This window comes from Corvus kubaryi, unplaced genomic scaffold, assembly GCF_017639235.1.
Source record: "Corvus kubaryi isolate FWS band 111438036 unplaced genomic scaffold, C.kubaryi_AGA036_p1.0 37157, whole genome shotgun sequence".
In the NCBI taxonomy this organism is placed as follows: domain Eukaryota; kingdom Metazoa; phylum Chordata; class Aves; order Passeriformes; family Corvidae; genus Corvus; species Corvus kubaryi.
In genome coordinates, this window is record NW_024581041.1 from 1136764 (window position 1) to 1163200 (window position 26437).

Genomic DNA, 26437 nt, shown 5'->3' on the forward strand with positions numbered 1-26437 from the left:
GTCACACTTCTCTGTTATTATTAGTGGTTTGCTTCCCTCCAGATCTATAAACGAGAAAAAAACAACTTAAAGCCACTCTTTCCACAAAAAAACCGAATCAGCGTTCAAATGGGTCCCGGAAATACAGAGTGTGAGTTTTCTTTCGAAAAAACTTAATGGCTCTGGTTTTAGTCACACTTACCTGTTATTCTTAGTGGTTTGCTTCCCCACCTTGATCTACTGGGGTTAGGCAGGCACATCGGCCGGTTTTTTCCTTGGTGGATTCCTCTGGTTTAATCGGTTGTGTGCCCAGTGGATGCTGGGTCTTTCTGTACAGCTGACAGGGTGTTGTGGAGTTTCTCCGGAGAACTCCCAGAGGTGTGGTGTCAGCGTTATGTGGGAACACCTGTGCTCTGGCCGGTGCTTGTCTAGTTAATGTGCTCTTGCGTGTTCCGTTGATTGGAAAGGATATTTTTACCTACACAGGGCATGGATGGTTTTCTTTGAAGTTGAGAGATCTGAGACTTGAAATGAAAAGTAGATGGTGTTTGGTGGAGAAGTTAAACACAGCAGAGTGGAGTTTGCACCTTTTCTGAATGCTGCCTGGTTTTGTTTATGTTGTCTTAGTCCACTGCAAATCTTCAGCTTGTTTTCAGTGTTGTGAAGAGGAATGTATGCAACACCGTGGTTGCTATACTGGAAATCCATCTAATGATTTGGGGTTTTCTTCTAAATGGGAGGTTCCTTGTGCATGAAAGATTTATCTGCTGCTTGAAGCAGGTGTGTTTTTGCATGAAACCGTTTTTCAGGTGATTACATTTCTTTCTTTCTTCGTAAACTGCTGCTTGACACTGCTATACATGGAAGTATATAGTTGAGTCCTTCTAATATAGGATTGCATGTTTCTCTTAAAGGTCTAATAAACAAAAGTCTTACTTTTCTAAATGCGTTTGCCATTTTAATATAAGTCTGTATAGTGTAGTTGTATCTTTCTCACTTGTAAGTCTGCCACTAATGTCCTGGAAGATATGCAAATATCTATGTTTGTTTTAGTTCCCTCTGTTAGGGAGTTTGTGAAGGGTTTGTTAGTACTTCTTGCTCTAAGTTTGCTTTGGTAATGATGCTTGTAACTGAAACCAGCTTGTTGGGGGTTGTGTGAGGAGGAGGCAGTTATCTGTTCTTAGTGAGATTCATTCCTCAATGGCTTTCCAAAGAGTCACAGTTTTAGTGTGAGGTGGTCTGCCAAGTAATGAAGGAACAAAGGTTTTCCACCCCATCTTTGAATACAAAATACGTGTTGCCACTTAAAATGCTTGGGTTTTTTATTGAGTTGTAATCCTGGGAAGAAAATTTTTATAAAGGGATGAAAAAAACGGGCATTTGATGAGGATTTTGGGAAATGAAATGGCAGATCACAAATGAAAATAGAGTGTCTTATGCAAGTTCTTGCTATGGGCTCTGTGGAGTTGACTGCCCTGGACATGCCTGTGAAATGTCATTTAGTGTCGCCAGCTAGTGTGACTCTTGAAGAATTCTTCACCTGCAGCTCTAGGGTGGTTTTCTGAGGTATGGCTTACTTAAATTGCTTTGTTTGAGTAAGTAGATGCACAGTTGGAAGAAGGAATATCATTATTGATGGAGCAAGGGTTTGGTAAAATTCAGGGCTTTCAAGTATTATCTCTTGTTCTTTGCCTTTGAAAGAGAGATTTGTTCACCTGTTGGTGATGGGAAAATTTGAAAGACTCTTTAAATGTTTTCTGGCTTTCTGTATATTCTTTGTGGAAGGCATATTTATGTCTTGAAACCATACAAAAGCTCTACAATGCAATTGCCAGCAAGTCATATAGAGATAACGTATAGAAAACGCACCCTTATGATTCTTGTATGATGCAGTGCCTTGTGGTGGTTGCAGGTTTGAAATTCTATGTATACAGTTCTTTGTGAACTGTTACTGCTGTTGTGTTGCCTGCATTGATTTTTGCCTCCATTTATTCTTTATTGCAGTCTAAAAGTTGGTTTTAATTGGTTGCCCACAGGATTGGCTTGGCTTCTGCTACTTGTTAAGAAAAAAAACATCTGTCTTTGCAGGTAAGAGCTTTTGAATTGAAGACTTCTTTATATGCGTATTGAGTATATCCTAAGAAACACTTGAAGTTTTTGGAATCTGTGAATTTGTGTCAAAAGACTTGGGTCAATTAATCTGTAGCTTGTCTACTCACCACTGGTGATGGTGGTTTTGGCAATGTTTTTCTTGTAAACAGAATTTTCTGCCAAACTAATGTTTTGTTGTTTCATCAGCATGTGGTAGTCTGGAACACTCTCCCAGTTATTTTGCACTGTTGGAAAATGCAGTTACTTTGCTGCAGGCCACAGGTCTGAGTGTTTGTAACCGTTGGAGTGTAGAAGTGTACATCAATTGGTTGTAATTAGGTTTTGCAGCACTTAAAGCAATCAGATAGTTTCAAATTGGCTCAAAGATAACTATAATGGGTTGATTTTAGCCTTAAAAAAGACAGAACTGTTTGCAAAAAACCTGTTAGTTTGCAATTTTAACTTTTGCGAGACAGTCTTGTACTTAAAATTCCTACTCCGATACCAGTGTTTCTGCAGTTCTTAGTCTTCACTCAAGAATTGCCAAATATGTTTGTGTGTTTGTGTATCATGTGGGTACTGTACTTTAATACTCCCCAGGGGCTAGGTTGAATCTTCTGAACTTTCCTATTGCAAAATCCATACATCTTAAAAAGCTGGCTTAGTGTGTTTATGAATTTATATATATGACCCAAATTATTCTTATTTTACTGACTAGCATATTGATGAGAAAAGTAGTATTGTCCTCTTTTACACCTTTTTTTTTCAGTGTAACGTCAACACTTTTAAAGATACTACTGTCAAGACATGTTAAGTTTCATCAAATGAGTTGAATCAGGTTGAATCAGCAGCCTGTTAATCTCCGGCTTTGATCGTGACTTGCTATAATGGGGATTGGTTGTCCATAGCACGCCCCTAGAATGTTGTCCTTCCACTAATATACCAAACACACAAAAAATGACAAGAAAACCCACTTCGGCCTTGAAGTACCTTTTTGTACCAGGAGAAAAGCAGGCAGCCTGAGAACATGTCTGACAGCCCAACAAAAAGCCTTCAGTCCCTGCTGAACTGGTGTGCAGCCTGTTTTGTGTCTGATGTTAATGTTGCCTCTGCGTGTGTTCGTCTTTGCAAGTGAACAGTGAAATATTTGAGCAGGCTTTGCATTTTCATTACTTGGAAAATTTGAGCAAGTGGGTTATTGTCTCCTAAGCGCATTTTGGAAAAAATGTGGTTTGTGAGTATTTAGAAATTTGAAATTTGGCCCTTTTGGTCCTTGAGATTTTTCTTTAAATCACAGAAGCGACACTACTACTTTGTCTAAGCACTCAAATTCTGGAAAAATGAAGCAGCTGTGTTACGTGTTGAGAAAATATTCCGTTGTCAAAAATATTTGATCAGTCAAGTTCTTAAAATTCTTTTTATTTGGACCATGTTACTGTCAGCTCTTGCTTAATATTAAGCAAGCATTTGCTTAATATTCTGTGTGGAATTAACTACACTGAAGTCATTGCAGATAGTTTTTCTAGTGACTATATGCCTAAGCAGCTCTTTGGATTTTTTTTGTCAACAGTGATTTAGTGGATCTGAATAGAGTACTTAGTAACGAGACTTCAAGGACTCCTTTAGCATTTGTTATGAAGTTCTGAATTTAATGCAAAATGGAAAGACTGGCATTATCCCAAAAGTTGTGTAAATGTTCAAATGCTTGAACTCTTTTGTGACTTCATCTCTTGATTTGTCTTCTGGGCTGGATTCATGAAATAGTTTATAAATGCAGTTATCTAGCAGGTGTCAGTTCTGCTAAAGAATGTAAGGTGTTCCAAACCAGCAGACCTCGGTACACCTTCCCAAGTTGCCTTTGTTCAACCAATGGCCATATCAGATTGTCATCCCTTTTGTATTAAGGAAATAGCTAGAAGTGGTGTCCCATTTAACATGAGAAACTTTAAATGTCTTTAACTTCTGACACATAAAAATTTCTGAAACTTTATATGTATAATAGGTAGTAGAAGAAATCTAAACCTCCTGGCAAGATTTGCTTTTAGTAGTATTCCAGTTTTGAAAGTGTAGGTGCAAAGCCCAGGGATGCTTTTATACTGCTTTCTTGCCTCAGGATCATCTAATTCAAAAGCAATCCTGTAGCACAACATAGTAAACCTTGGGTTTACAATATTTTTTAATATATCTTCTTTAAAGGAGGCAGAATTTTCATTTTAACTTTAATTTCAGAGATTGTCATCAATGCTAGACAAATTTAAAACAAAATTACAGAATAGTTGTAAAACACTGTTTTTTAAAACAGTGCAAAAAGTCTAAGATACGTTTTTATATATTTAGATAGCATAGGTAGTCCTTACTTTGACCTGTTGTGGATTTTTTTTTCTCATGGGCAGATTATTTTGTTGTTGGAAAATGATTGGGCAATGAATTTTATTTTCAGTTTAAATATAATTCCACTGTAAGAGATAAAGGCAAGGATATGCTTCTGTTACCTCACCATGGAGATGGGAAAGTTGCTTTCAAAAAAAGTTATCCCCAAAGCTTAGTATATATTCGCCTTTCTGTTGCTGTTTTCCCTTGGTGGAATAGGGGTTTTCTTAGTGGTGTTTTTTTTTAAGTCTTCTTATGTTTGTATTGCAAGTTCTAGTCTCTTTTTCAGGATGGTGCAGTAAGGAATCCGATAATCATTCACAGCGACTAGAGCAGCAGGGTTGACTTGGTGTGGATGGGCTTGTTTGCAGTTTCCTTGAGGGAGAAAGGTCCTTCACCCTTTTCTGGTGCCGACTAGTTGTGGGGCAATGCCCTGTAATACCCCAGGATGTTGCTTGAGTTCATTAGTATGTTGAAGGGTTTAGCTCTGGTGTACTGGTCAATAGAACAAAATACTTCAGGACTCATTTTAGGAATCTGAAGTTCCATCATGCAAACAAAAGAATTGTTGCTTCTTCACCCCGTAGAAGAATTGTTCCTCTTGTTTCATTAAGTGCTGAATTCAGCCTTACCTGGTTAAATTGTGGTTTTACCTTGTCATTCAAGGCTTGTCTTCTCTAAAGTGTTCGGATGACCTGGACAAGCAGATGGAGCCAACTTACATATTTGACTGTATGCTGGGATATAGCTGAGTTGTTGAGAGATAGTTATTGATTGTAGTTGGTCAGGTCTTCGGTAATGGCCAGGAGTCTTCGATGCATGGCTTTGTGGTGTTGCATTGGGGTGTCTGGTTGGACTTGATCTTTAAGGTCTTTTCCAGCCTAAACAGTTCTGTGATTCTGTGATCTGGTTCATCCTTGATTTCAAATGCTGAGTTAGCACTATTTGTATGTGACTTATGGGAGCCTTGGAGATCTTCCATACAGGTACTGAACTGACTTGTACTTAGGAAGTCAAGAAGTTTCAGAGATGAAGTGGTTCAGGTGAAGCATGTTGCTGTGGCTGATGGTTTAGGACGAGAGACTGGCTTCTGAACTGTTGAATTGTGCTAATATTATTAATATGATGCTTTCAGCCTTCGCTGAAGGTTTGAATAAGTGATGAGTATCTAGTTTCCCCTTTGTCTTCAACTTCTGATATGACCTTAGACTTCTGAGGTCACAAGGTAACTGTCTAGATCCAGCTGTTCAGAATTACCTTAAGCATCTGCTAATGTCAGCTGCGGAGGTAAAATTCATTTACTTGTGTCTGAGACAGAAGGTGTCATGCTAGACAGAATATCTGCAACTATTAAAAAATATCTTGTTTTTGAAAATTGTAAGGGTCATATATCTAGCTAGATATGCATAGATGTTAATTTAATTTAGGTGAGGTTTCTATTGTCACAAAATTCTGGGGCTAGTTTATAATAGAAAGATTCAGATCACCTGGACCTTTTGACTTTGCTAGGAGAAAAACATCAGGTCAGTATAATACAGATGCTTCTTGTCAGGATGTCTTGTGAGTCTCACAGTTGCTAGTTGTCCATAATGGGTTTTTGTTCATAACTCAACCCACTGTTACGTTTCTAGTTGTCTTCACCTGGCAGGAAGTAAAAATCCTTCCCCAAAGGAAAGGGAACTGTTTTTTTCCCATAGCTGTGCAGAATTTTTCAGTCACATTGTCATGTACAGTGGGTACCATATCAGCGTATAGTACATTAATTTTGTTTTGCATGGCTAAAATACTCCTTTTGCTTACATTCCATTCAATTTTGAACTACTGATGTAATAGTTCTGATTTTTGATGTTCCTTTGTTTTTTTTTTTTTAATTGACACTTGTGGGTCTTAGCATAACAGCTATTTTGGAATTTTTAGTGCAAAATGTATACTGATTGTGTTGGTAAATGTTTAATACTTCAGTCTGTATGAAGTAAACAAACATTAATAAGGAACTTGGAATATAAACATGCTTAATCTTTGCAAGATGTTATTAGGTGTATATATGAACAAATATAGTAGATGGTGTCTGTAGGTAATTGCATGGTGTCACGAACAGTAGTCTGACATAGCCGTTGCCTTTTCTCATCTGCAGGTGTGTGTTGTTTCAGCGCAGCATGGCTGTGGTCATCCGCTTGCAAGGTCTCCCGATTGTGGCGGGGACCATGGACATTCGCCACTTCTTCTCTGGATTGACCATTCCTGATGGGGGCGTGCATATTGTAGGGGGTGAACTGGGTGAGGCTTTCATCGTTTTTGCCACTGATGAAGATGCAAGGCTTGGTATGATGCGCACAGGTGGTACAATTAAAGGGTCAAAAGTAACGTTGTTGCTGAGCAGTAAAACTGAAATGCAGAACATGATAGAACTCAGTCGTAGGCGTTTTGAAACTGCCAATCTAGATATGCCACCAGCAAATGCTAGCAGGTCGGGACCACCACCTAGTTCTGGAATGAGTGGAAGGGTTAACTTACCTACTACTGTACCTAACTTTAATAATCCTTCTCCTAGTGTAGTAACTGCTTCTACTACAGTGCATGAAAGCAATAAAAACATATCCACATTTTCTACTGCCAGTATGGGGACTGCACCTCCAAATCTTGGGAGTACCTTTGGTAGTCCAACATTTAGCTCAACTATACCTAGCACAGCATCCCCAATGAACACAGTACCTCCTCCACCAATCCCTCCTATCCCAGCTATGCCATCTTTGCCACCAATGCCTTCTATTCCCCCTATACCTGTTCCACCTCCTGTACCCACACTGCCTCCTGTTCCTCCAGTTCCTCCAATACCCCCTGTGCCCCCTGTACCTCCAATGACGCCTCTGCCTCCCATATCAGGAATGCCTCCTATGAATCCTCCACCTGTAGCACCCTTACCCACTGGAATGAATGGGTCTGGAGCAGCAGTGAGTATGAACAGCGGCTTGAATCCATTGTTTATTGGTCCCATGAATCCTGTAAATACTATCCAGATGAATTCTCAAGGTAGTGTCAAGCCAATTCCAATCAATCCAGATGATTTGTATGTCAGCGTTCATGGAATGCCCTTTACTGCAACAGAATCTGATGTGAAAGACTTTTTCCTTGGGCTCCGTGTGGATGCAATCCATATGCTGAAGGATCATGTAGGTCGAAATAATGGAAATGGACTAGTTAAGTTTTTTTCTCCTCAAGATACATTTGAAGCACTGAAGCGAAACAGAATGCTGATGATTCAGCGCTATGTGGAAGTTAGTCCTGCAACAGAGAGACAGTGGGTAGCTGCTGGAGGCCACATAACTTTCAAGCAAACCATGGGTCCCTCTGGGCAGGCACATCCTCCTCCCCAGGCTCATCCTAGGTCCAAATCTCCCAGTGGACAGAAAAGGTCGCGGTCGAGGTCTCCCCATGAGCACGGTTTTTGTGTTTATTTGAAAGGTCTTCCCTTTGAATCAGAGAACAAACATGTGATAGATTTTTTTAAAAAGCTGGATATAGTTGAGGACAGCATTTATATAGCTTATGGACCTAATGGGAAGGCAATTGGAGAGGGGTTTGTTGAGTTCAGGAATGAAGCTGATTATAAAGCAGCTTTGTGTCATCATAAGCAGTACATAGGGAATCGCTTCATTCAGGTTCATCCAATTACTAAAAAGGCAATGTTAGAAAAGATAGATATGATTCGTAAACGATTGCAGAACTTCAGTTACGACCAGAGAGAAATCCTACTGAATGCTGAGGGAGAACCAGGCTTGCCAAAATTGTGTGCACATATATCTAATATTCCATACAATATAACAAAAATGGAAATACTTCAGTTTCTAGAGGGACTGGCAGTAGAAGAAAACTCTGTACAAATTCTTGTTGATAATAATGGGCAAGGTTTAGGACAAGCACTGGTTCAGTTTAAAGCTGAAGATGATGCTCGTAAGGCAGAGCGTTTGCACCGTAAAAAACTGAATGGAAGAGATGTTAATTTGCGTTTGATAACTGTAGAAGAAATGAGAGATATTGAGAGAAACCCACCATCTCAAGGGAAAAAGATCCTAAAAATACCGATCCAGGGAAATGCGGCTGTGCCAGGAGCACAGGGCCTTGGTGGGGATGAGCATGCCTTCTTGGGAGGAAATGCTAAAGAAGCAAACAATGGTCCTCCATTCAATTTCCCTGGTAACTTCAGCGGGTCTGGCACGTTTGGTCCCCCTTTACCACCACCTGGAATAGGTGGCTTTCCTGATTCTAGACCAGGAATACCCACAGTTGCAGCTAGTGGTTTACCTGGTGCAAGTATTGAGGTACCAGGTTTTGCAGGTGGTCCTGCTAATTTGAGTGGACCAGCAGGTTTTGCAGGGGGTCCTCAGACGTTTGGTAATGGTCCTGGCAATTTAAGTGGGCCCCCTGCCTTTGGTGCTGGTCCTCCAGCAATTGCTAGTGGTCTTGGACATTTAAGTGGACCTCCAGGGTTTGGACCCGGACCAGGAAACATACATATTGGTGGACCCCCAGGTTTTGGAACAGGGTCTGGGAAGCCAGGGCCAACTGTCATTAAAGTGCAAAATATGCCCTTTACTGTTTCGGTGGATGAAATTTTGGATTTCTTTTATGGTTACCAAGTGATCCCTGGTTCAGTGTGCTTAAAATACAATGAAAAAGGCATGCCCACTGGAGAAGCAATGGTTGCATTTGAGTCTCGTGAGGAAGCTATGGCAGCTGTTGTTGATTTAAATGACAGGCCTATAGGCTCCAGGAAAGTAAAACTTGTTTTAGGGTAGCTGTTCATCTGAAGTAGTTGTAGAATAGATATTCATAGTGCTGTGATAAATGCATCTGGATTGGTTTTTATAGTATTTCCAGGATAGAACCTGTGGATAGTTTAAATTGTAAAACAGATTGGTTTTGATAAGACAGAGCACTGCGTTAGCCATTACATGAGAAACACTGCAAGGAGAGAGGTGCGGTGGAGTTTCCTCGTACAAATATGCAGAGAAGCTGGACAGATTGTTACTCGTCATAAAAGTTTGGTAAACTCTTCTGGACACGGTGCTTATCGAGAAACTGAGATTGGTTTGACATAGTTTCGGATAAGGGAAATAGATGAAGTCAGTGAAGGTCTTCAGTGGTATTCTTGTAAGCCATTGTAAAATAGATAGCTATTTTTAGATTTGGTTAAAAGCTGGCTGAATTTGCTTTGTTCACAGGTCAAAGCTTTGTTTGAAGTCCTGATTTTATTCTGCAACTGAATGAATTCTCAGTGTACACAGATCAATTGTTTTGTGTATGTATCTTTACTTTTTCCAAAATTTTCACTGTATGAACAGTTGAATTATGCCCTTTGCTGATGTGTCTACCAAACTAATTCCTATGAGTATGAGCAGAATCGTTCTGTAAAATTCAAGCTGTTCTTTGTGGTATAACCTTTAGTTATTTATATATTGCAATTATAACTGTGCAGAATAAGACTTTTGCCACAAGTATAGCTAACCTCAAACATAAATCATATGAGTTTTATAGTACATTTAAAACGTTTGCAGTTGAAAATAATCATTATTGTTTAAGTAGCTTGATTTGTTAGGATTACACAAATCAGTTCGGAAGGATCTTTGGATCTAGTTGGATATTGGTGTTTCTCACGTCTCTTGAACTCCTCACATAGAGTCTCTGCTAAGAGAGCCAAAGTGGTGATTATTAGAAGATTGGAGTCCAGATAAAGTTTTAAATTAGGTTATGATGAAAGAAATGTGTATCTTCAGCAACTCTGTTGTGAATTACTGCTATGGGTGAATTCAGAGATAAAATTTATTTTTCTCCAAAACTTGAAAATACTGAGTTTACTATATATTTTTGCAATAAAGTTGTGCTGTATTCAAAGTCTGTAAAGAGTTGCCATTTTTTTTGTTGTGCAGTGAAACCTTCCATGGAAAAACAGAGAAATGGAAAGGAAGTAATTACACAAGTGAAAAGTAGAATTTTTTTGTTTCATCCTTGCTTGGCTTATGATAAATTTTAAGACTTGGGCATTGCCTGAAAAAAAGCCTGCTATTCCCTGCAAATCATTGTACTTAAACATAGTAAACTTCAAACTGTTTTTGGTTTTTTTTGACAAAGAAGAACAGTGCCTTTTGGTGTTGCATACCATGGAACACTGAAGTGTATGGGCAGGCAAAATTGAGAGGTGCAAGTGGCAACAGTTTTATTCATGTGGTGTGTAGGAGAGATTTGCAAACCTGTGCAGCGCTGTGTCCCGAGAGGATTTCACAGTACAGGAATCCGTGGAAGGATTGTATAAAGGTGTACTTCAATAAAGAGGCGGTTGCATTACACAGATGCTTCTGTAATTCATTAGCATAATTTTGTTTCGACAGATTACTAGGTGGTCCCAACTTTGGAAAAGTCATGTGATTTGTATATACTGTTTAAAATTAAGCCTCCTGTTAATAAAACTGTCTGTCTCTGAAGCTTCATGTTACGCGTTTCAACAGTCTTTGGGAGTAATGTTTCAACAGCAGATCTTTGTTTCTTCCTTTTTTTTTCCGAAAGTCTGAAAGTACTCTTCCTGATGTCAGAAAGATGTGTGATTAGGAGTCAAGTCAGTTTATTTTAAAATTTTGCTCTTTGTTTTTTAAGCAACTTTTATTAAAGTTTCATACTATATTGGAGTTTTTTGGGTGCTTGTTTCTTCATGTTTCACATTAGAATAAAATTACTGAAAAGGAAAACTTGGCTTCATTGTTCACAGAATTGATTTAAGATATTAGTGTATGTTGACTCACCAAAACTGGTGATAACTGTTTTTTCAAGTTCAAATGAATCACAACAATGCTTGCCTTGTTGTGAAATGTAATTAAACTACAGGTGTCTGGAATTAGATACACAGTTCTGTGTTACTGTCTTTTGATTTCACATTGTGATCTTCTTGGTAATGGATCCAAGGCTTTTAGTGTTTGGGTTAGACACGGCATATGCTGTGAGACATGCTTGTGTGCCTGTTCCTTTGGACTTGCTAAAAGTGCAGGTTTGTTTTGGAAAGCTTTTTTCTGATTCTTGATTTTTCTGTATGGTCTAAAGATGTTTAAATGCTTACCTGAAAAAAAAGTGCACACTGGAAAGCCATTGGTGTTGGGAATGTTGACTTGGATGGAATGTTCAAATGGAGAATTTGGGGTGGGGCAGGGTCTCTTCATCTTGCCAAGCAGTCGATGCTCCTTATCTTTTAGCATAGATTAGTAAGTAAATATCCCTTCTTCCTTAAGAGCAGGCTCTTGGAAAAAAGGAAGTCATAGCATACTGAGGATTTCTGTATGTATGAGAAGCAGTACATCAACTCAAATAGTTACAGTTGATCCTTTAAAGCATATACAGAGAAACGTTCATTATCAAGGGTCGATGCGAACTTAAGTTTTCTGTAACAACGTACAGAATGTTAGAAGTAGCTTTAAACTGCATGTTATGCTAAATGATGAGCGATACCGTTAGACTATATGTCTAGAGTTCATAAAATTGCTTACTTAGCACTTGTCTGTATTCATGAACAGCCGTAAAAATAAGGGGTAGGACCTCTGAGGTCCCATCTCCAATGTGGAAGGTACGTAACTACCCTTGCATATAACACCCCAAGCTGACTGCTAGCAAGTGGTAGCAGTAGACAGAATCAGCTTATGTATGCTGCTCAAATCTGCAGTTGCTTTGACATTGATGCCTTGAGTGTCAGGAAGCTACATCCTTAGCCTCATTGGAACAATATAGTCAGTGACACTGATGTCCCAATTTCTCCAAATAATGGAAAGAAGGTACTTGTGTTTATATAAGTGGCTTAGTTGGTGTTTTTAGCAGTTCCTTATGTGTGTCTTTAAGTACTACTGCTAAAAAAAGAAGTAGTAAAATGGTACATTCACAACGCGATTTCTTTAACATACGGGGGTTTTTTTCCATTCTAAATAGAAATGAATGCAATGGTCGATGACAAAATTGTGACTTGCATGAAAGGACTTCAGTAGCTGGGTGAAAGTGTGACTTAGTATTACCAAATTTCAAGCAGTTACCCATAAATGCCACAGTCAGATTTTGTTGCCAACACAAGTCAATTCTGTAATATCAGCATTAAAACCAGTTCTTTACTGATTAATTGTTGCTATGGTCTAAATGTAGATTTATGAGAGGTTTGAGGCTTTGTAGGTTTAAAGAAACCTGAAGGATGCTTTATTTTAAGTAGCATTCCTTTCATAGCATGTAGCATTTTCCTTGAGTGTTTAGGTTCTGAATTTGTGGTGAGTGGAGAGGAAGATCGATGCAAAAATGAAGACTGTAGTTGTGTACCAGCTGACATTGAAGGTCTGCCTTTTAAAAAACATGTGTGCTGCTCCGTTCTACATTGCTCATGCTGTCCTTAAAGTCATTGCCTATACTCTGTGAAATCAGCAGCTTGTTTTGCTGAGAGTATCTTGGAGCACTAAAGACTGTAGAGTCTACAGAAGAGTATATTTCCAGTTTTCAGGCACACCAGTGGTGTATTAAATGTAAATAATGATTGTGGTTTCTTTATTTTGTTTCTCCTCAGTCTTCTGCTGTGGTGGTTCCAAAGTTGCTGCTTCCCATAGCATGTGCTATTGGCCCTCTGGCCTTCTGATCTGCAAAACTGAAACTGCTATGTGTTATGGACCATTTAAAACCTCTGGTTGGCTGATGGACCACTGTTTGAGAGCAGTTGGTTTAGGTTGATTATTCAGATACGTGGATTAGATCCTGAAAGAAAGGACTGCAATTCCTGTTCAATATGGACTCTAGTGCAAGAAAATGACTAGTTGCTGTATTTGCTAATTGCTTAGAAAGAAGCAGTTTTGAAACGGGGCATATTAGGAATTGTTTAGTTTGACTTTAGAGAAATACACAAATTAGTTCTATGTCAGTTTGCTGCTTTAGATGTGCATGTCTTTGAAAAGAAAATGAGATGCTGAATTCTGTTGCTGTAAGGTTTTTCATAAACTCTGCTTTGGCCTGGAGGCAGAGTTGCCAAATACATTTGCTCGTCTTTGCTCTTTTCCAGGTTTGCTGATGCTCCTCACTGTTCTGTGGCTGTATTTTTTTTCATGGCTTTGGGAAAACTGAGCTAGAGTTTGTGTACAGAGGAAGAGGAAGGGAAGCTGTTTAATGCGCATGCAGGAAGAGTAACCTCAAAGTGTTCTCTTCCTGTTTTTGCCAGTGAGAATGTGATTGCAGTTCAAAGATTTGTTTTTTCCACAGTTTGGATTTTCCATGGAATGAAAACCTGTTGGTTGGTAGTACACACATTGATTTGTGGCTGTGTACTGAAATCCACTGCACTTTCCCTATCTCATGATCAGGTAGGTCTAACTGTGGCTTGTTTTCTATACAGATGACATTGTTAGTGATTTTCCTGGAGCTTTGTTACTGTGTGGAATGTTTGGGTGTTGCTTGTGCAGGGAGCGTTTCCTGTGTCCCTGACCTGGATGCTTTTCACTCCTGGCTATAAACACCATATGGAAGAAAAGCAGCCCTACAAGTGTTCTTTTTGGTAGCTCCAGACTGAACATGGGTGTCAGATGGTCTGGCTGTGACTCCTTTCACTTGCTGGCACTCACTCCTGTGCAACTTCCTGTGTTAGCATTTTGGGTTTGTGTCTTCACAGCATGGCAGCTTCAGAGAGAAGCAGCCAGATGAGTTCTGACCTGAGTTCCTTTACTCTTCCGCAGAGGCAAAGCTTACTCCTTTGTGGCTATCTTTCTTGTGTGTTCTCATGTCTAAAGCCTGAAATTCAAATAGTCTTACTAGTTGCTTCCCAAATACATTAAAGTAAACTTTCAGAAACGGGGAATGTGTTCTCTTTTAGCATGAGTCTGAATTCCACAAAATCAATTTGTTAACTCTGTATTTTCTATTCTCACACCAGCTTCACCGTTTTTCCTGAACTTTTCAGTTCTTTTGCTATGAGTAACCGGTGAATTAGGCCTGGTTGATCATAGGTCACAGCCAGGAAAGACTTCGGGGACTGGAGTGGGGATTGCCCTTACAGTGCACAGTACATGGGAGTGTAATTTGATTGCCCTGTAAAGTTTAGAACCAAAAAGTAAGGACTTGTAAGTTGCTTTCACAGGGAAAATAGGAATTAATCCTGCCTAAAACTGTCTCTGGCATAGCCTGGCCTTTTGGTCTGGTCACTACTTCAGGAAGGCTGGTAGCTCTTTGAACTCTTCGTGTTGTATTTACAGTATTGTTAAACAAGGAATCAGTTGGATTGTACGGCTCTGATTTCTGACCATCTGAAGGCAGGTGGAACTTCCAGCTAGCAATTTCAGAGTTTGGAACAAATAGTTTTATGTCGACTTTTTTCCATTGGATGTGAATATGTGGATGTAGCACTGCTCTGTGTGACAATAGAAAGGTTAGAAATGCTTTCTAGTCACATAGGCAGATTTGGGGAGGAAAACAGTGATATAGTCAGAACCTAAACTACTTCAAGAACTCCTTTTAGATAATTTTGGTTGAGTGCCTTTTATGATGACATTCATAGGATCTCTGTCAGTAAAATTTGAAGCCTCTGTGTAGCACCCATTTGTTTAGTGACCTTGCTGTGGTGGTGTTTGCCAGAATGTGCTTCTCAATGAGCTTTTTATGAAACTTCTTTGTTTTCAGCAGTATAACCAAAGCATTGCTACTTGTTTTGATGGGAGGATGGACATGGATTATAGAAAGCCCTTGCTTGTTTGAACAGGAAGCTCAACTCTAAAGTGAAAATGATGGTTGCCAATACTTTTTCATTATTAGGCAAATGTTTCTAATACAAGAGCAGAGTTTATAAACCATGTGTGCTTGAGGAACACTAGTGCAACCAGCTATAAAAGGGAAGAGGCTAATTAACATTAGACACTGGCAGTTCACTGACTGAATGTACGGGAAACCCTGTTCCTTAAGGAGGGGAGGCAGAGTTATGAAATACCACAAATTCATCTGCCTAGGGTTCCCCCACTACATTCCAGCATTGCTGCAGAGCCAGTCTTCTGTGTTGCAGGTCCAGTTTCATATGAATAGATAAGAGTGTTTTTAATAGCACTTAGAGCTCTCTCCAAATATGGACTTGAGTGCTTTTTGGGAGGTATGTGTGCAGGGTGGTGGTGGTATAGCTAATTTGTCTCTCAGTAACTGGTAAGCCAATGGCAGAATGTTTTCATCCTCACTTTAAGGGAACATCAACATTGTCATCAGAGATGGGGCATTAGGGGGGAAATTGAAAGGTTGAAGTGAAACTTTCATGCTTTAGCTGTAGTGAAAACAACCAAATGCTGCCCTAATTTAATAAAGAATGTATGTGGGTTCAGAAACTTCAGCACTGAGTTTGTGTGAAAAAGAGCACAATAAACCAGTGACTAAATACTTACATTCTTAAACTGATCTGAAATGTAAATTCAGCTGTTAATGATAGAATGTATGAAATAGGTAATTGCTCTAAATGAGTTGCTGTTAAACCTAAGCTCTGCACAGTCTTATATTTTCTTAGATTGTAAATCAGAATAGTTTTTGATGGTAAGTCTTTTTAAAGTTTTTTAAAGACAACTGTAGTTGTTATCACTTAAGTCAGTATGTATATAAAGGTGTTTTAACTGGATGCATCTCTTTAAAAAGCCGTTCAGGTATACGTGGAAAACTAGACACACAACACCATACACACAACATTACTGCACAAATGTCCTGAATTTTTTGAAGGCCTTTTTTGGTCATCTGGATACTTAGCCCTCCCTTTGGGTAACTGACACTAGTTTTGTTAAGACAATAACCCAAATGGCATTTCTTCCTTGCAGTGCAAGCACTGTATCATGCTATTTCTTTGAAGGAGTAGGTAGTATTTGGCTGCTTTAATGTCTCCGGGAGCAGAAGACTTTGCAGTCTTTTCCTTCTGCGTGATAGCTTGTGTTACTTTTTGCATTAAATTTTGTCATTAGTTGGGTCTGTAAAAATAGCTTCAAGCAGAAACAACAGTAAGTTTTCTGAAGCCTAAAATGCTTCGTTTTAAACTAAATAATAAGTGAATGTACTATGAATCCTAATTAGTCTGCAGGTAATGTATCTTTATGAAAGACCAGCTATTTCGGTGCAGTGACTGGAATGAATATAACCATAGGATCACTTAATTTTGTTATTATGGAAAGTGAGAGGAATCCCTGTAACTGTGTTCAGCGCCAGCCACGGTGTGGTGATGTAGTATAACCTTCTTCTCTGTCTTCTTTAGGTTTGAAGAAGTAGTTTAGGCAGGAAGAACCTGTTTTTTGAATTTTTTGGGCAGCACACAGATACTGTTTTAATCTTTTTGTGCTTTCCAAATCCTTCTGGTACTGCATTAGGTTGACATAAAAGCTCTGGTGATGAAGAATCTATGATGGACAGATGACTGTGGTGCCGAGTCAGTCTGATGTGTGTCCTGCCCACTGCCTGGTTGAGGCAGGTAGTGCTCTGCAGCTTGTAACCCAAGTTTGCAGGTTCCACCTAATGGTCGTAACTCCCAAGTCTGTCTGCTTAGAGTCAGTGTAATTTATTTCATTCTTTTACAGCTGTTAAATTTACTCTAGGTTTTTCATCAGAGAAGTTTTTCTTGGAGAATTCTGTCTGCCACAGTTCGGTCATGTTTCTTAAAAGTTAGTTGAAACCATTTCACTTTGAGAAAAAGTGAGGTTTTCAGGCGCTTGCCTTGCAGAGACCTGTTTTCTCAAGGGTGTGGAACACCTTTGTAGCAAATTCGGACCTGGTGACAACAGACTTCTTCAGGGTATAGATTGGAAACTGTTACAGTGCGTATACTGTGGGTAGCAGACATGGCAGAGCACTTGAGGAAACAGCTGTGTGCCTGAATTTGTGTGGTCTCTTCTCCCATAATGCAGGAAGATTGTGTGATCATTTTGGCCTACTTGTCTCTGAGACAAGTGGAATGGCTTGAACCCACTGTTGTGATGGGTTTGTGCTTTTGTGAAGGTGCACTGGCAAGAGAAGTTGGACCTGGAACAGAACAGAAAGGGAACATGAGGTCTGTTTGGTGTTTATAGCCTATAAATTGTTCTATTGTTAGTCTGGATGGGGGAGAGAAAAAACAACTTTTAAAATTCCTTGCCATATCCTTCCCTTTATTCTACTTCCTTAATGTCAGGCTTTTGTGGTGGTGGGATTTTTTAGGTTTGTTTTGTTGGGTTTGGTTTTGTTTTGTTTTTTTGTTTTTCTTTTTTTTTTTTTTTTGAAGTGTCATTATTTTGCAACAGATTAGGATGGAGAAGTTAAGATGTTCATACTGTAGATGGTAATAATTAGTGACAGAAAAGTAGTATCAGAGTGTGAATCTCTCTCTTAAAAGGAAGCATACACTTAAAAGCAGAAAGACCTGAAAGACTGTTGGCAGTTAGGTTGAACTTGCAGTGAATAAATCAAAGAAATCAATTTCCTGGGAGTACTGCAAAACCAATATTAAGCTTTGGGCTTTTTTCTGGATCATGTTTTGTGATCATGTTTGAGATTAAAGTAGAAGAAGAAAGCCTGGCTTATGTAATGTGAAGGGGTTATGCGATTCTTAAAGTGTGAGAAATTGAAAGGTCACTTCTGCTTTATGTGCTTACTAATTTTTTAGGCAAGAGTTGTCACTGTGCAATAATAACTGCAGAGTGACTGAGAACAGTTTAAGGAATTCCTCTGGTGTATTTCAGTCTTTTCTGGTGATGATTCAGCAAGTGCAGTAAAAAGATGATATGACAAGCTTTTCATTGACTAAGTGGCTGTTGGTATCATGTAGCCACCAAAATTTGTCATGTGATTTTGATAAAATAGCGAAGATCAATAAAATGTATTGCTGGCATACTTGTATTTAAAGTCTTACTTTGAGCTAATGCTGTTCACACAGTATGGACTAGTCTACATAGGTGGACTTAATGTGTTTCTGCCTTGAAGTCACCATGCCTAGTTTTGGAGGAATGGGTAAAGTTATATTGGTGTAGTATAACTACAGGATAGTGGTACTATAGTTTAGATTTCCAGTGTTTGAGAAGGGTAGAGGTTGTGAAAGGGATAGGCAGAATGGATGCTGAGGAACCACTTCAAAAATCATGGGTGTGTGTAAATGAGAAGTGGTGTGTGGAGGTACTTGCTGGTGAAACTGCAATGTGGTCTTTGATCTCAGCTTAAGGAGTTTGGATTGAAAAGTGGAAGATTGAGTGATAGCCAGCTGGATTTACTTGGGGAATGGGACAAAATGTTTAGCTGTTTAGACCTACAGGAGTTTTAAGGGAAAGAACAAGACCTTACTGGAGAAAGGCAAAGATTGCTTGCCATGTAAAACACACGTTTGGGGTTGTTACAAAGGTCTGTGTGGTTGAGCTGTTAAGTCTGTTTTTCAGTTAAGTTGTTCTTTAAGTTTCAGTAATAAATACTTGAGAATCATGGTTAGGGGAAAGAAAAAGCAGCTGAATAAATATGAAAGGAATGGGGAAAAAAAAGTCTTACTTGGTGGGAGGAGTCAGTGAACACTTCTAGGATTGCAGTTACTATTGTAGCTTAAGTCCAGTGATGGACTCCAAAGCCCCAGCCTGCGTTAAGTTAGTTTTTCAAGGAAATGGGGTTTGATATTCTGCTATTAAATACTGTGAAGAACTTTGAAACATGTTTTCTTTGCATGAAGAGGTTGGTTTAGTAATTGGTTTTGCTTAAGTCCCGGTGTTAATTTGAAACTTTTTATAATTTAGTATGTTCCAAAATAATATTTGAAATAGTTTCAATGTTCACCTGTCAGTTTCTTAACTTATTTCTCAGAAAAGTTGAGAATATATCTATAGTGAAGGCATGCACGGTCATTTCTTTGAGCTTATTGATCGTGATTAAGGGGGATATTGGTGCTGTACAAGTTAACAGTGAACATTGTACAGGTATAAAGGTGAATTTGTAGAAGGTGCTTTTTCCCCAGAGTTGGGACTTGGCTCTTGGGTGGGAGGAAGCTGCAGTAAAGAAGATGAACTGATTGAAGTTCTTGCTTGCATTTTTTACTGGAAATTACCATCCCATTTGTGATTGTTATGCTTTGTTTCAGCTTGCTTGCTTTTTTTTTTTTTTTAACTGTTCTAAGCTTGTTATTTTTGTTGTTATAAATGGGAGCTTTGCCTTCTCAGTCAGTTTCCAGGAGCATCTTGGAGGTTGGGTTGTCAGAGCTTGTACCCATTGGCTGGTTTTGGACACACCACCCCACCCCCATTTTCGTGGTGATACTGGAGCTTCAGGGTTCATGTGGACACAACTCAGTGAGTAGAGCCAGGTTGTACCTTCCTGTGTGTTCAGCAGGTGCGCAGTGGTCAAAAAAGTGTTTGATGAGGCCTGCAGTCCAGTTCTGAGCTTAGGGGCTGGGCTGGGGGTCTTACCCTTGGTCATGGCTCAGAGTTTCAGCATCAGCACCGCCTCTGCTTTTCACCCTGGAGGAAACGTGTCTGTCCACCCTGGGAGGTCTCATCCTTGGAATTAAGGCTGTCTGATGGACCATGGGCACTCTTCACCAGGACAGAATCGAGTTGACAGCGGTTTGTTTAGAAAGTTGTTCTTAACAGTATTCACAATTCTCTTTCTTTTATAACCATTAGGAGATTTCTTTCAGGTTATATGTCAAATTTGTAATAGCAGTTAATTAACCCCTTGTATGTACAGTGACAGCTTGGAACACAGTATGGAGAATAGTGATTTATTCCCTGCCTGTAGTAATAGTGATCTTAACCCACTTGCATCCCTGCTGCAAACTGCCAGAAATAATGAAATGATAGAAAAAATTGCAGCCATTTGTATTGTCTGCAGAACATCTTCGGCTGTGGGATGAGGCTCTGTGGCCCATGGAAGAGCTGTTGTGCTGGAACAGGCCTTTATTGACTAATAATTTGTGGACTGTGGTGCTTCTCATTAGACTCTCTTAATTGCAGTTTAAAATAAAGATGCATGTTAGTGCATCTAGTGATACAAACCTAGCTATATGATTTATTTTAGAGCCTTATGGCGTTCAGGAAAGAAGGATCAAATTATAACTTATTTTGATGACACATTCAGAAAGTGATCCTGACCTCAGCACCAGGATCAGCTTTGTAATATCAAAACCCAAAATGTAACAGGCTGCCCCCTCAAAATTGAACTAATAATGAGAGAAAGCATTGCTTCTGCTGGTCTGCGTATTTTGGGATCACGGCAGAAAAAGAAGGAGTTTTGAAGAAAGTTGGGTGATAACTGGAAGGTGTGGGATTAAACTAAGCAAGAGACAAGGGGGAGGGGACAGGTTTTTGGTAAGTGCAAGATTAATTAATGGAGATGCTCTCTTACATGTGTTGGGTTAATTTCTTGAGTTGCTGGATAGCAAAAGGCCAAGATGATGAAATTTGCAGTAGGGACATCCTGCTGGCACGATTGCTGACATTTGTGCTGGGTTTGTAAGCAGAATGTAAGGCAGGAACTATGGCCAGTCCAGTACAGAGTAAATTCTTTGGAAATCAGCTGTCCTGGAGCACATGCATTAAAGCCTCAAGTTTGAGTTAAACAAGGCGTTAAATTAATGTCTAATATTTGGTGTACACTGAAACAGAGCTGGTTGGGTATTCTGTATAGCGTTATGTACTTAATGAGAATTTATTAGTGTGATTGAATATGAAAAAACTGCAGGTTTTCTTGTGCTGAATCCTCGCTTATATTTCATTTTTATGTGGAACAGCAAAACCAGGCTGACACACAAGGCTGTATTCAGTGATAGTGCTACCATTTTCTCTCCAGAAGATACCACCTCCTGGCACTGCTAAAAATACTGCTGATGGTGTTTGATGCCATGAAGTTATCAGATTTTTTTTTTGTCCTCTGGGTGACTGTGGGTTCTGTGAGCTGCCATGCTGGGGTGATCACAGTGCCCCTCTTGGCCAGTGCTCACTGTCTTCACCTCATCCTGTCAGCCTAAAGAGGAGGCTCTGGTCTTCAGGCTTACTGAGGGATGGAAGTGTATAAAACAAACTATGTAATTCAATAATTCTCACAGTGTCCAGCACTTGGTCCTTAGTTAACTAAATGGTGGCCCTCAAACAGGAGGGATAAGTAAAGAGGAGTTTATTTATGCTTCAGGCACCCGTATGTGGTGTTTTGGGGAAATGCAAGACCCTCCAAAGCTCTGAACTGGGACAGTTAAAGCCTTTAATCTCTCTTGGTTTGGAGTTTTCTTCAACCATAAGTGTACAATGCTTTCTTCTCTTACATTTGACTTGCTTTAAGCTTTGGTTAAGCTGAATCACTAGAGGAATAATAAATTTAATATTACAGACTTGTCTATGTGTTGATTTTCTTTATGTTGGAAAGTGTTCTTTTCCGTGTGAAAGGAAGTTGTTTTTTCTGCAGAAATGTGAAAAAGGTTGGAAGTTCTGAAATGCTTATATGAAACTCCAGAAAGCAGCAGGTTGTTAGGTGCTTATTCTTCTGAATGTGTAGCATAGATGTCCTATGGGATTTTCCTAGAATGCAGCTTTTTATTTTTGGTCTTGGTTTGATTGTTTAGGACCAACTTCTTTACTGCTGTACTTCATTTCAGTGTAGAAGAGCTCTGTTGAAAAGTTGAGAGTTATCTTTTCGTATGTATTATACACCTATTGGAGTTTATGATCATCTTTGCAGGGAAAAGGTGGTATGCATAGTAAAAATGATTTTGACTTTTTAAACTGGACCTCAGTTTGGTTGTCTGAACACTTCTTAAAGTGTACCTAGTATGGAGCCATTCTGTGTTTTACTTGAACAAGTGGGCGTGACATCTGGTTGGGCAGTGAAAGACTTCTCTGGAGGATGTGCTTGGGATCTTGCAGATTTCTATGGATAGTATTTTGCTCTAGTGTTGGTAGGGATAACATGGGTGATGTATTACTTTTTTCTTCAAAATGTAGTGTTATATCATGTGCAATTCTAAATAAGAGCAAAAAAAAATAGAGGTACCTGATGGATCTGAAGCTGTGTGTTGGAAACTCTTCCCTTGAGGGAATGTACAGAATTTGGCTCAAGGTGAAACTTCACAGGTGATGGCTCTCACCAGTAAGATCCCCAGGTTGTGGGAGCAGTGGATCAGATGTGTGTGGCTATTGTCCATATAACTGTTGATCATGGAGGTGTAACACAACCTCAGCTGTGTTTTACAAGCTGTTTCAAGCAACAGCACTTACCTGGTGGCTTGCTTACGTTGCCTTTTCATTTGAAACCACTGTACCTAGTAGCTCTGTTTCCTGTATTTTAAAGAGAGTTTGAATTTATTACTTCTTTTGGAGTTTATTTTCACTTGGCAATCTCAATTTCTGTGGCTAGATTAGTTTTGTGACTTCCAGACCATGTGGTACTTTAATGTACTAGTGGCAGTTGGAGGTTGTTAAACTGTCATTATTGCAAGCTGATCTGGGTCAATGTATAATAAATCCTTTATAAATGAAATGTGGTAACTTTGTGGAAAGTAGTTGCTTTAGCTGCTGGTTTTGCTTTGGAAACAGCTACTGTCTTCTGTGAACCAGAAGGTTCGAGTAGTAGACACCAATATTAGTTATCAAGGCTGGTTGTGAGGGGGAAAATAGAGAAATAATGCATTTTAGATTTTCTGAAACTGTTGGAAAAATTTGAGTGTTGCAACAAATGTAAATAATATTCTGTCATTATAAATACTGTTGCAAGTCTAAAAACTAAGTTTATTTTGTGTATATGAATGGATACAAATAAGTATGCTCTATGAAAACTCAGTAAAACAACATGAAATGTGGTTTTGAAATGTTGATTCCAGTCTGCAAGCTGAATACAATTGGTGTTCTTGAATGCATGCTGAGGAAAAAGGCGGCTGTTAATAAAAATAATAAAACCCCAAGTTCTTTCAGTTTAATTGCACAAAATTATATGCTTAGCCTGAGATCAGAGCCTTCGTGCACTGTTTGAGCTTAGTAACCACTAGAAGATTTTTCTCCCATCATGTGTCTATTGCACAGCACTGGTAAGTGGTGAAGTGTCACTGCTCCGACAGTGTCAGCGCTGGGTGATGCTGTAGTGCTTGTCCCTTGCAGTGAGCTGGCACATGCCAGCTGGGCAGCTTGGAGTAATGAAATGCCAAGATGATGTTGCAGCGTTGTGTGGAAGTGCAAAACAGAGAAAGCATCATAGGCTCCTGCTTAAAGAGGAACAGGCTGGGGGGTTGTGTTAGGTGTGGCGTGGTTCTAAGTCCAAGCACTAATTGCTGGCATTTTGAAAACCTTTGCGATTCTCACTTCTCTCGGAGGAGAGGAACAGGGACTTCATGGAGAGAAGTGGAGATGAAAGCTGATATATTTCACATAAACTAGTCACTTTTTTTATAGAAGGAGAGATGCAATCACTACAGGTTACTATGAGAAATGAAAGTAAATTCCAGAAATCTTACTTTATGGAGGAAAAGAAAAAATTTGAGCCAATATTTTCATAATGAAATCCTGTTAAAAAATCAAGTTGGAGCTAGCTTTTCTAATTGGTGAGGAACATCACTATTTTTTGTTCCCATTAAGTTTTTTTTAATGTGTGTGTGTTTGGGGATGAAAATATGTTAAACTTTTGATCTTTCTAAGTTTTTCAAATGCAGGCAGATTTCCAGAGATTTGTGCTGCTCAATTAACTGCATGAACAGGGTATCTGGGCAAAGATGCTTACCTGCAGGCTAAGCAGGTCTTCAGGCTTGGCTGAAATGGATGCTGTGTCTTAACAGACCAACTACTCCTTGCTCTTGCTGCTGGGATGTCTATGACCAGGATTTTCTTCTGCTGCTATTGAAGGAATGAACTGATCCTGGAGAACCCCATACCGTGTGTTTGGGTAGCCATGATGTGAAAAGAAGGTTGTGTGGGCCCTTCAAGGACATCCATATGCAGTAATCTATAAGTAATTACTGGCTGAGGTTTAAACTGGTGTTTTCAGGTTAAAAAAGGGTTTTTAAAAATCTGAATCTGTTAAGGAGCTGTCCATCTTCTTTTCATAAGGTTTCTGTCTGTAGTTGTCAAACCTGCTTTCTTGTTATCCCCTGAGTTGGTGAGGAAGGGAGTACAGCCAGTTAGGACAGTTCCTGCTCAGCCACTCCAAACAGCTGGCCTGGTCGTGCTCTGTTGTGTCTTGGTGGTTATGTGCATCAGTGAGTGCCCTGTGATCTCCTGATGGAGGCAAGAGGATATAGTGGGAAAGGATCCCATGTAGTTTGTAACATCTCCAGTGGTTCAGCAGAACATCTGGGCTGTATTTCAAGGGAAATCCTATGCCATTTCTAAATTTACAACAATCAGATGAGACAGCCTTCTGGGTATTTGGGTACTGGAAGTCAAATCTTTGAAACAGTGGAGTACTTTCATAATTTCATTGCTGTTGATCTGGAGAAGAGATTCAGGTAGCAGATAAGAGGTGATTGGGTTTGAGGACTTGGTCCCTTCACCTCCTGGCTCCATTGTGTGGTTTAACAGTTGCCATCTCAAACTCTTCCTTTTTGATGTCTTTTTATCATGGAATAAATATGTGTGGGCTTGTCCTGCATGCAGTTTAAGATCTGCAGTAATGGTTTCCTCCCAGAAATGGACCACTGCTGACAGGGGATGCTAAAGCTTATGGGGAGCTGTTTCTTTGAGGTTAACTTTACTCCTGATTCTTTGAGCTCTAGTGGGGAGGAAAGGTGCCTCCTGTTAGTACAGAAATCTCTGTTGCAGTAGAGAAAAACAGAGGCAAAAATGTTGGCAAAGGAGCTCAGACTAGATGTCCTGATCTTGTTGTCGGAATAGTGGGTGTCAAACAAATTTTTGCTGTTGTCTGTAGAACCTCAAATGCACAGATATGAGTCTGTGTGAGATGAAAGCTGGTCTGGTGGAATGGTATGTGGAGATCAAGAAAAAACCTGATAGCTGTGACTTGCAATTTTATGGGAAATGTATTTATTAAAGGCAGCGGTTTCTTTGTGAATCTTACTTGGGGCTGAAGGCGACAGAGTGGAAAATGGATGGCTCCTGCCAGTAGTTTGAACAGTTGACCAGACCACTTCAAACAAGTTTTTTTGAAAATACTGGTGTTAAACAAAACGATGACAATGACCTTAGTTGAAAGCTGCACTATGATTATTTTTGCCTAAAGCTTTGCTAATTTTGTCCTGCTCACTGGAGCACCTGAGTGCCATGCACTGGCGTATTAAGTGACATTGTTAACATTTGTCCAGAGTAGATTGCAGACTGGGATGTCCAAGGGATTAAATGTTATACAATAAAAGCTCTTCTTTTTGAGTTAAATATATACACCCTGAAAGTATGAGGAAGCCATGAGGTACTCGGGTACTAGAAAGCCAAAGCAAGTATTTCCTTATTTTCCAGACTCAGAAGGAGCTTCTCTGTGAAATAGTCCTGTTTAAAGCACTTGGTAGAGCCCTCAACCTGTCCAGTCTCTGTAATATTTTGATGCTTGAAGGCTCATCTTCTGATTCAGTTTTGAGAATTATAGCTGTTCCTCAAACAGAAGCTGTCTGCAGTTTAATGTGTAATAAAATTTAGTTATCCTCCGGTTGTGGGATGATGTTACGGTGTTTTGGAAGCCAGCACGGCAAAGCACGTGGGCTTTGTGGCTCCCGTGGGCGAGCAGGGGGAGCTTTGGCAGCGCTTTCATCGCGTGGGGCGGCGACTCTTCGGCGTGGGGCGGTGGCTGCGGCGCTGGCGGGACGGAGGTCCCTGTCCCTGTGCGGGGCTGTGAGTGGCGGTCCCAGGGAGGGGATAACAGGCCCGGCCCTTTGTAGAAACCTGGGGCAGCAGCGCGCACCGAGGCAGAGGGAAGGGCTCCTGCGCGGGGAGCGGGAGCAGCGGGGAGAGCCCGGTAGAAATAGGTGAACTCAACAGCCGAGGGACGGCGGCGGGGCGAGGCGGGCCGCAGTCGGCGCCCGGCTGCGCGGAGGCACCGCGTTCCTCCGCGCCCGCCTGGCCCG

At 40.0% G+C, this 26437-nt stretch overlaps 2 protein-coding genes across 5 annotated transcripts in view; both read left to right on the top strand.

Annotated features, from left to right (window-relative positions):
• Positions 1–1984: 1984 nt before the first annotated feature.
• CPNE1 (copine 1) overlaps positions 1985–26437 on the top strand; it is a 54192-nt gene continuing 29739 nt past the window's right edge. Inside the window, exon 1 of one of the 4 annotated variants that reach the window (XM_042021723.1) lies at positions 1985–2067. The gene's annotated coding sequence lies outside the window, so the exon portion shown is untranslated. Of the gene's footprint in view, positions 2068–6632; positions 6718–13782; positions 13803–26315; positions 26339–26437 lie in introns of those variants that run through there. The other 3 variants (XM_042021724.1, XM_042021722.1, XM_042021726.1) reach the window with 3 other exon arrangements.
• On the top strand, positions 1987–11120 carry RBM12 (RNA binding motif protein 12). Its single transcript, XM_042021721.1, has 2 exons — positions 1987–2067; positions 6575–11120. The coding sequence occupies exon 2, from the start codon at positions 6597–6599 to the stop codon at positions 9234–9236; it is 2640 nt and encodes an 879-aa protein (XP_041877655.1). The 5' UTR covers positions 1987–2067; positions 6575–6596; the 3' UTR covers positions 9237–11120.

Coding starts and splice junctions, on each gene's coding strand:
- RBM12 (XM_042021721.1), top strand. CDS start 6,597: ATGGCTGTGGTCATCCGCTTGCAAGGTCTCCCGATTGTGGCGGGGACC.